Source organism: Microtus ochrogaster, linkage group LG7_11 (assembly GCF_000317375.1).
Source record: "Microtus ochrogaster isolate Prairie Vole_2 linkage group LG7_11, MicOch1.0, whole genome shotgun sequence".
NCBI lineage: Eukaryota > Metazoa > Chordata > Mammalia > Rodentia > Cricetidae > Microtus > Microtus ochrogaster.
The window spans coordinates 20,099,398-20,108,926 of NC_022032.1; the positions used below are offsets into that span (position 1 = coordinate 20,099,398).

General features: G+C 44.1%; 1 protein-coding gene across 2 annotated transcripts in view; it reads left to right on the top strand.

Moving 5' to 3' along the window:
* Irf2 (interferon regulatory factor 2) overlaps positions 1-9,529 on the top strand; it is a 107,306-nt gene that overhangs the window by 60,741 nt on the left and 37,036 nt on the right. For both annotated transcript variants that reach the window (XM_005362586.2, XM_013351955.2), the window contains exons 3-5: positions 6,238-6,337; positions 7,137-7,313; positions 7,612-7,658. In XM_005362586.2, the coding sequence (XP_005362643.1) occupies positions 6,238-6,337; positions 7,137-7,313; positions 7,612-7,658 (324 nt within the window). The remainder of the gene's footprint in view (positions 1-6,237; positions 6,338-7,136; positions 7,314-7,611; positions 7,659-9,529) is intronic.

Consider the following 9,529-nt stretch of genomic DNA (forward strand, 5'->3'; position numbering starts at 1 on the left):
CCCCCCCCCCCCCCGTTATGCAATGATCCCCGAGTCTTAGGTGCAAGAATTGCATTGTTGGCACAGCAGTTAGGACTGGCTTTCTTCTACTCTGCCTTTTGATTGATTGTTTTCCACAGCGGTCTCTGTCTGTTGTGAAGAGTTTCCTTGGTGATGGATGAAAACTACACTTATCTGTTGGCATTAGAACAAATATTTAGGATGTAGTTAATGATTGTGCTGGTTTAGCAAAGTGGAGGTTGCAGATTCTCTTTGAAGATCCTCGATTTCACTATTCCTGGGTAGTTGCCTGGGTTTTCAGTACTAGACATGATTTCCCTCTTGACGAGTGGATCTTACGTCCAAAGTTGAGCTAGAGATCTGTTGGTTACCACCCAGGTATTCTGTGCCACTACAGAACCTTTAGGGTTAGCATGTAATTCTGGTCATCCTTGTGCTTCATAGGGGTCAAAACTGGGCAGGATTTTTGTCTGCCTCCCTCCTTTGGGATGACACCTTCTGAATCCACGAGAGTCTCCAGGGAGAAAGCTTTCAGCTCAGGGCTTCTGGATCCTTGGTCCAAAATGTATAGTGTCCTAAGCAATAGGGACTTGGCTTCCACCTTAGAGCTGGGGTAGGGTGGGGTGGGCAACTAAAGGCAATAGCAAGAGCCTATAATATTTTGGGGGATCTCTTAGACAGCCCTGACCAACAACTCAAAAGAGGGCTTCTTATGCCTGTTGTTGGAGTTTTTTCAGGTGGTCTATGTGTCTTGGGGAAAGGATTGTCATCCCAGATGAGAAAATTCAACTACATTCAAACTATGCATGTATATCTACATACCAACATGCATGTAAACTCCTTGCAACAGCCAGAGACCACTGCAGAAAACAATCAATCAAAAGGCAGAGTTATGGAACCCAGTCCTAACTGTTGCTTCTACAGCAGAGTTCTTTTACCTAAGAGGCAGGAATCATTGCATAAGAGAGGGAGGAAAGATCGAAAGAGCCAGAGGAACAGGGAGTTTGCTGTGAGATTGTGTCTCCTAGATATGTCAGAAAGCATATTTTTAAGCAAATCGTTAATTGTATGGTTCCTTGTGGCTTTTCCAGACACCCTGACTGTTATTTTACCCTTCTCTATCCTTCTGTGGCATTTCTCCCCTCCCTCTTCCTAGTTAAAGCTTCCATGTTTTTCCCATCTCCCCCTTCTGTTCTTCTCTGTTGCAATCCCACCCCGATCCCTGCATTGTTACATTTCTACCTTCCTGGTTTCCGTGGTTACCCCATGTTATATACCCACACCTGAGGAGTTGGAGCTAGGAACTTCGGATGAGAGAGATCATTTGATGCTTGTCTTTCCAGGGCGGGGTTACCTCACTCAGTACAGTCTTTTCTAGTTCCATCCATTTACCTGCAAGTTTCATGATTTTGTTTTTCTTTACAGCTGATTTCCAGAGTGTTTATGGATCACATTTTCATTGTCTGTCCATCGGTTGAAAGATATTGACGTTGCTTCCATTTCCTAAGTGTTGTGTATAGAACATCAATGGACAGACTGATCAAAATATCCACGGAGTAGGCTGTGCCACGGGGTGGTGAAATCGGGTCACGTGGTAGACCTGCTTTTAGCTTCCCCACAGTGATTCCCAGAGTGGTTGGACTAGTTCACAGTCCTCCCAACAGTGAGTGAGGGCGCCTCTTTCTCCACATCCCTTCTCCAGCAGTTTTTGTTAACCTTTGCCATTCTGACTTTGGTGAGATTAAATCTCAAAATTGTCCTGATTTGGATTTCCCTCATTGCTAGGGACGATGAACTTTTTTCTTTTTCTTTTTTCTCTTCTTTTCTTTTCTTTTGAGGTATTTGTTAGAATTATTTTTTTTCCTCTTGAGAACTGTGTTCAGATTCAGGTTCATTTTTTGAATAGTCTTTTTTTTTGTTTGACTCTTTCGTTTTTGAGTTCTCTATATATTCTGAATATTAAACCTCTAGCAGATGTACAGCTGACAATGATTCCCACCATGCTCTGGGCTCACACTTGGCCCTGTTGACTGTTATTTCAGTTGTGTGGAAGACTTTTAGTATCACAAAGTCTCACTCGTCTATTGTTGATCTTAATTCTTGGGCCAATGAAATCCTATCCAGGCAGTCATTTCCTATACTTCTGTCATGTAAGTACTGGCTATGTTTTCTTTGAGCACACATCCAGACAGTCAGTGAAATTCTGGAGTGGCCAGCAGGCAACTTGTGTGTTTAACTTCCTGAGGACTGGCCAGACCGTTTCCCACAGTGGCTCTGCCGTTCCACATTCGCTTAGCGGTGCTTGAGGGGTCCAGTGTCTCCAGATTCTCAGCGATGCCTTCTATATTCTAGTTTTCTTTTCTTTCCTCTAGCCATTCCGGTGGGGGTGAGATGCATGTTGTTTTAATTTGTAATTTTTTAGTGGCTCAAGGTCTTTTGGGGATCTTTACTCATGTCGGGATTGTTTGTCCTGGCAATTGCTAGATTCAGTCATCATTTTTATGAATTCACGATTCTTGTTTGATTCCTGTGAATCCTATTGAATTCCTATTCGTGTGTGTGTGCACAAATGTGTGTGTGTGTGTGTGTGTGTGTGTGTGTGCATGCTCATGCATGCAGTTCTTGAAAAGACGTTACTTAATGTCTTGTGGAGTAGAATTCAGGTTGTGTTACATCAGAACTCTTCATCTAGGAAGAAAATACAACACGTTTTTCAGAGTCTATATTCAAGCGAGAAGCTTTAAATTATAGGGGTGAATTCCAGGAAAAATGTCTGGAATCCTTTTTTAAAGAGTACTTTGTATTTATTCGTTGACAGCTTCAAACATGTAAACAATATACTTTGACCATATCCATCCCCAACTCCCTTTCCACTCCTTCTAGACCTTTCCCAGATATATCCCCTCTATTAGTTCCTCCTTCATGTGCACGGGCGTGGGGCCAGCAGCCGTAGCATGAGCAGAGTCGTAGCGGCCACACCCCCCAAAGGAAATGGCCCTCCCTCCCTGATCAGCCTCAGCTGACAGTAGATCTTATCGGAGACTATGGGAGCCCGTCTCCCTTTCAGTCTTCATTTTGACTGGCTTGGTTTTGTGCAGATAACCATAGCTGCAGCTGCTGGTCCCTAAGTGCAATAGTTCTTCTTCCATGATGCTCCCTGAGTCTGGAGGGGATTGATAAGACGTCCCATTTAAGGCTGAACACTCAAGAGTCACTTACTCTCTGTACTTTGCCTGCATGGAATGCTACCCACTGCAAAAAGAAACTTCTCTAGCTAAAGCTGAGAACAACACTATTGTGTGGGTTTAAACAAAACATTTAGAAGGCACATTGACAACATGTCAACTCAGCAAAAAAGTTGTACTGGGTTTCCAACTGGGTCCTATGACTTTCACAGTCACGGGATTTTGAACATGTTTACAATACCAGGCACAAATTCCCACCCGTGGAGCAGGCCTCGAATGTGATCAGAAAGCAGTTGGTTACTAGCGTCCATGCCACTATGACACCAGTGGGTACATCTTGCCTGGCTGCATTACTGTGCATGCAGAATCCAGTGCTGAACCATTGAGAGTTTAATACCACGGATGCATTTTCTCCCCCAGCATCCTCATAGCACCTTCTGGGATTTTGAAATCTAGCCAACAGGGAAAACATTTCCATGAAATCATTTCCTTTTTATTTGTATTCATTTTCACAAGGACACCAAAAACAGCACCAAGCAATATTGCTCTCTGATTTTTCACACACATTAAAACACTAAAATTCCACTCAATCTTCAGTCTGCCCCCCCCATTGGCCCACCTGTGGCTGCCACACACTGAGTGATGCGGAATTCATGAAAATGCCCGTGGCTTTCAGTTCTTCTTTATTAACGGACTGTTATAAATACAGTAAAATTTCCCCCCTAATAGCAGTGTTGGAAACTCTCCATCATTTCAAAATATTGTCAGTTCAGTCTCTGTGTGTGGTTCTGTATAGAGGTCTCCTTGAGATGGCTGGGCCCCTTTCTAGATTTCACTGTGTAAGATCCTGAGGTGGAAACCCCCTACTGACCTTTCTTTTTCTTTCCTGTTGTGTGGTGCAGGGAGGGATCCCTGGTACTTAGCAATGATCAGAACTGCCCAGAAGCTTTAAACAAACAAACAAACAAACAAACAAACAAAATACACCTCTCCACCATACCCACCCCACCCCACCACATTCCACAGAATTCAAGACAGCAGGGCAGAGAATCTACATCTAGACGGCAAGAGACAATGTGTGGATTAATAAGGGATCACACAACTGTGGCTCTGAGAAATTTAGATACAGGGAACCAAAAGTTCCTTGGCAAAATAGTTGAATTCCTTTCTTCGGTTCCCTCACTTGCAAAATGGAAATTAGAAGCATCTACGTAGCCCTTGGTCAATTGCAAGAAACAAAAGTGAGCCTCACGTGGACATCATCGGATGTGCAGGGCACAGGTGTGATCGGAGGAAGGGCTACCCACGTGGACATGCATCGTCAGAGGTGCAGGGCACATGTGCAGTTGGAGGGCTACCCACGTGGACATGCATTGTCAGAGGTGCAGGGCACAGGTGCAGTCGGAGAGAGGGCTACCCACGTGGAATGCATCATCAGATGTGCAGGGCACAGGTGCAGTCGAAGGAAGGGCTACCCACTTGGACCTGCATTGTCAGAGGAGCAAGTCACGGGGTGGTTGGAGGGTGGGCTACCCACCTTTCTTTTTACACATGAGGTGTTACTGTGACTAGAACCTCTTTCTAGAGTGTTAGTTTCTGAGCATGTGTTTGCTGGGTTTGGCTTAAGCAGTTATGAGTTGTATTCAGGAGGTAAGACAGAATCTAGTATGTTTGGTGCTGTTTGCTGAATGAGAATAACCTCACAGACTGGATAGCTTTGCATTTACTGCCCTTACGTCCAGGACAGTAGAACTAGAGGGTTAGAGCAGCGCGCACACACACACACACACACACACACACACACACACATGCACGCACGCACGCATGCGCGCGCACATACGCACACACACACGCACACACGCTAGCCCTAGGTTTGGGAAATACCCATGCAAAACTGAATATCCTTGTTTTCTGTGGCAGTGGTCTCCAATACACTAGACATTTCTTTAGCAGCATGACAAGAAAAAATAAGAGCGCTCATACTAGAAGTTCCAACCAGTGACAGGGTTATGTGTGGTTGTATGACCAGGAAGGGAAATAAAGCATGGGACACAACATTGTAGCATAAATCTTCACCTCTGACCTTATATTACACTCCCGTTCTGGTAGGCTGAGCAAGACTCTGAATTGCCTTCTGGATAGATTGTCAGAATTAGGGACCCAGTGGGGCAGTGGGTTTTTTTTTTAAGTTTTCTTCAAATTGCATGTGTATGAATATGTGTGTTGCGTGTTTGCATGTGTACATGCTCATGTGTTTGCCATTGTGCATGTATGATGTTGGATGTCCTCCTTGATGACTCTCCACCTTATTGTTTGAGGCAGTGTCTCTCAGTGAACCTGGGGCTTACTGATTGAGTGAGATTAAATAGCCGGTGTGCTTCAGGGATCTTCTGTCTCTACCTCCCCAGCTTTAGGGTTATAGGCTGTGCTGGATAGATTAATGTCAATTCGACACAAGCTAAAAGTCATCTGAGAGGAGGGGACATCGATTAAGGAAATGTATTCCTAAGATCTGGCTGTAGGCAGGCCTGTAGGGGCATTCTATCTATTAGAGATTGATGGGGGAGGGCCCAGCCCATTGTAGGTGGTGCCATCCCTAGACTGGTGGTCCTGAATTCTTAAAAAAAACAAACAAACAGGGTGAGTAAGCCAATAAGCAGGACCCTCCCATGACCTCTGCATCAGCTCCTATCTCCAGGGTCCCACCCTGATTGAGTTTCTGTCCTGACTTCTTTCAGTGATAAAACTTGACGTGGAAGCATGAGACAAATAAACCCTTTCCTCACGGAAATTGTAACCCTAACCAAGACATAGGCAAACACCACACCTGACTTTTTGTGTGGGTACTTGAACTTGGGTCTTCATGTTTGCACGGCAAGCGAATGAGCGACTGAGCCGTCTTCCCAGACCATGGGACTTGTTTCATGGTCAGCCCTGCTACATACCCTCACCCACTCAGTTTAACTCAGATGTGGAATTTAGCACAACTTCAGGAGCCCACGCTGTCCTCAGCCAAACCCCAGAACTTCAGCTTTTCCTCCCCTCGTTTCAGGAAAAGAAGATTTTCCAGATCCCCTGGATGCATGCAGCTAGACACGGGTGGGACGTGGAAAAAGATGCGCCACTCTTCAGAAACTGGGCCATCCACACAGGTATCGACCCTTGCCTTGATTGTTTACACATTGTTGAATTTAGCTTTCATTACACAAATCTCCTGGCTTATGACCTCATGAAGAGAGCTCTGAAATCCTGTGACTTGTCCCCAGGTACATTCAGGGGATGTATGGGGAGGAGAGACGACGTCACTCAGCAGTGAGGTCACCCATTGATGTGGTATTCTTATAAGTTCTTAAACATAACGAGGGGAAACTTTAGCACTACTAACTTATAACAATATATTCGTTTATTACAAAATCTCTATAGGGAGCTATCTTTAGAAGTGGACTTCATGCATAATATTTGAAGCTAGTTAATTCTGCTTGTTGGCTTTCTAGTCTTCCGTATAGATAGATTCTTCCTTCTTCCGTTTTACTTTCCCCTCAAACTGTACGGTAGAACCAGAGAGACCAGCTTGTTCCAGTGTGGTCCCTGGTGTCCAAGTTTTTCAAATAAATTGCCTGTACTTTAGAAAGTACAGCAAAACAAGATTGTTAGTCGTCTGGGACAAAGAGGCTTTCTGCTCTCTGGTTCTCTCTCTCTCTGTGTCTCTCTCTGTCTCTGTCTCTCTCTCTGTCTGTGTCTGTCCATGTCTCTCTGTCTCTGTCTCTCTCTCTGTCTGTCTCTGTCTCTGTCTATGTCTCTCTCTCTCTCTGTCTCTCTCTGTCTCTCTGTCTCTCTGTCTCTCTCTGTCTCTCTGTCTCTGTCTCTGTCTCTCTCTCCTGTACTGCTTTAGACTTTTTTGCCTGTGTTAATGTCCCCCCTCTTTTTCTTTGTCTTCGGCTATTTTGCTAGGAAAGCATCAGCCAGGAGTAGATAAACCTGATCCAAAAACATGGAAAGCAAATTTCCGATGTGCCATGAATTCCTTGCCTGATATCGAAGAAGTGAAAGATAGAAGTATAAAGAAAGGAAACAATGCCTTCAGAGTGTACCGGATGTTGCCCTTATCTGAACGGCCTTCCAAGAAAGGTAAAGCTCTTTACTAACTAAATAAATGATCCCTCACTGTAGGCCACGGGGCCCGAGTCTATTCATTTCTGCCTCATAGTCACTTTGAAGGGTGGAATACTTGTTCACTCGAGAGGTGATAATTCTGTCTTTACTTGCCTTGGAAAAATGACTTTCAAGGCACCGAAGGCCAAAAGATCCGTTTGCGATTTTGATCGTGTACAACTGAGGCAGTAGGTTTCGGGAGGAATTTAATGTGGGGAAGCCCACCCTTCTGTCCTTCCAGAATTGATCCAGAACTCCCTTTTTGTTGCCACAGGAAAGAAACCAAAGACGGAGAAAGAAGAGCGAGTTAAACACATCAAGGTAATCTTTGGTTGCTTAGAAAGCCCGTGTTGGGACCGTGTATTAATGATTCATATTCTGTCTCATCAAAGCGAGTAACAGGACCTTTGTGGAGGCTCTGCTCTTTCTCCTCTTCCTATTGTGTTGTATCTGTTTATATTTCCTCCTCTGCATGCACTCACTTGCAGACACAAGTACACATATGCTTAGCTTACTCCACTGTCCCAGAGAAAAAGCACAAAGATGAACAGATTCAGAGCTGGACAGTCACCCCCTGCTTAGCCTATCACTTAGCTCCAACCAAGCTCCAGCGACCAACTATGTCTAATACTGTGAAATGGGTTTTCAGGCTATGAAATATGTTTGAAAGCTATAGTAATTCTTCTTTATTTCTATTAAGAGGTGTTAGCTATCTCTCTGTCCTGTCATAAGCTGTGAGCTTGAGAACACAGTAGTTCAGACTCTCTAGCAGTGTGAGTCTCTGTGGTTCTTCTCTGTTCCGTGGTTGAATCAGTCCTTAGTTCTCTGAGGGGATGGGTCTGTGTGCTGGAGATCTTCAGTTGACTAGATGGTGAAACCACCCCTACATTCCAATCCTCTTTGTACATAGAAGGTGTAGCCCTTGTTAAATAGTGAGAGAGATGTCAGATCCCGTGCCTGACTGAGGAGGCCCATCGGTTGCTAAGAAAAGGGGCAGACAGTACAGTTAGAGACCCAGGGACCATCCAGGAGGTGATGTAGGTCACTGTCTTCTGTGTGTAGGGGAAGGGACTGATGGAGAAGAGTTGAGTGGCTTGTGTGCATGGCTCCTTAGATGTGAGCTTGAAGAAGTGGAACATTCTGATTTACAATTAAAAAAAAAAGTAAGCAAAATCACAAAGGGACTTGATTTAGGTGTGCCATTGAGTTTGGGAAGGGACAGCATCCTGTGCTGTCATTGGGGCTTGGTCCCCAGGAGCCCCCTCCCCTGCAAGGTACCCTCGTGGGAAATGATGGAGTATGGTTTGTGTAGAAGCTATCCATATTTCCCATTTACTTTAAACTACTCCTTAGTTACTTTTAATGCCTAATATTATATAAAAATTGTTGTGCTGCATAATTTAGGGATCAATAACAAGAAAAGAAGTCTATATATGTTTAGTATAGACCAGTGGTTGGTTGAATACTAGGTATAGAATTGTGGTATACATATGGTTAACTGCTATTAGATTTATTTTTTTTAATGTGTATAGACTACCTACCTGTATGTCTGTGCACCATGTACAGGCCTGGTACCCACAGAGGCCAGAGAGGGGCTCAGAGCCCTTGGAGCTGGATTTATGGACAGTTGTGTAAATTAGGCCACCACCCTAATTTTAGTATTAATAAACTCCTGACCATATTTATTTCATCAGTACCTCCATCCTCATCCTGACTTTCAGTACGACATCACAGATATCTGTCCCACTTTGACTTATGGAAACAACTTTTGATAGTTGTCAAAATATTTTGAAGCAAATTTCAAATATGTTGCTTCTTCCATAAACATGTTACTAAATATCTTTAAAAGTAAATCATGCTAGCTGGTGTATTTGGCAGTGATTCCTCAGTATTATTAAATATCGAGGCAGTGCTCAGGGCTCCAGTTATCTCAGGAATGTCATTACAGGTTCTTATAATTTTTTTTTTTTACCTTATTTAAGACCATATTAAAGGGTATGGTAGGGAGCACACATCTGTAATCCTTGAATTCAAGAGGCTAAGACAGGGAGATCTTGAGGATGAGGCTGTCCTAGATCATGTATTAAGAAAAGAAAAGGAGCCAGGCGGTGGTGGCGCACACCTTTAATCCCAGCACTCGGGAGGCAGAGGCAGGCAGATCTCTGTGAGTTCGAGACCAGCCTGGTCTACAG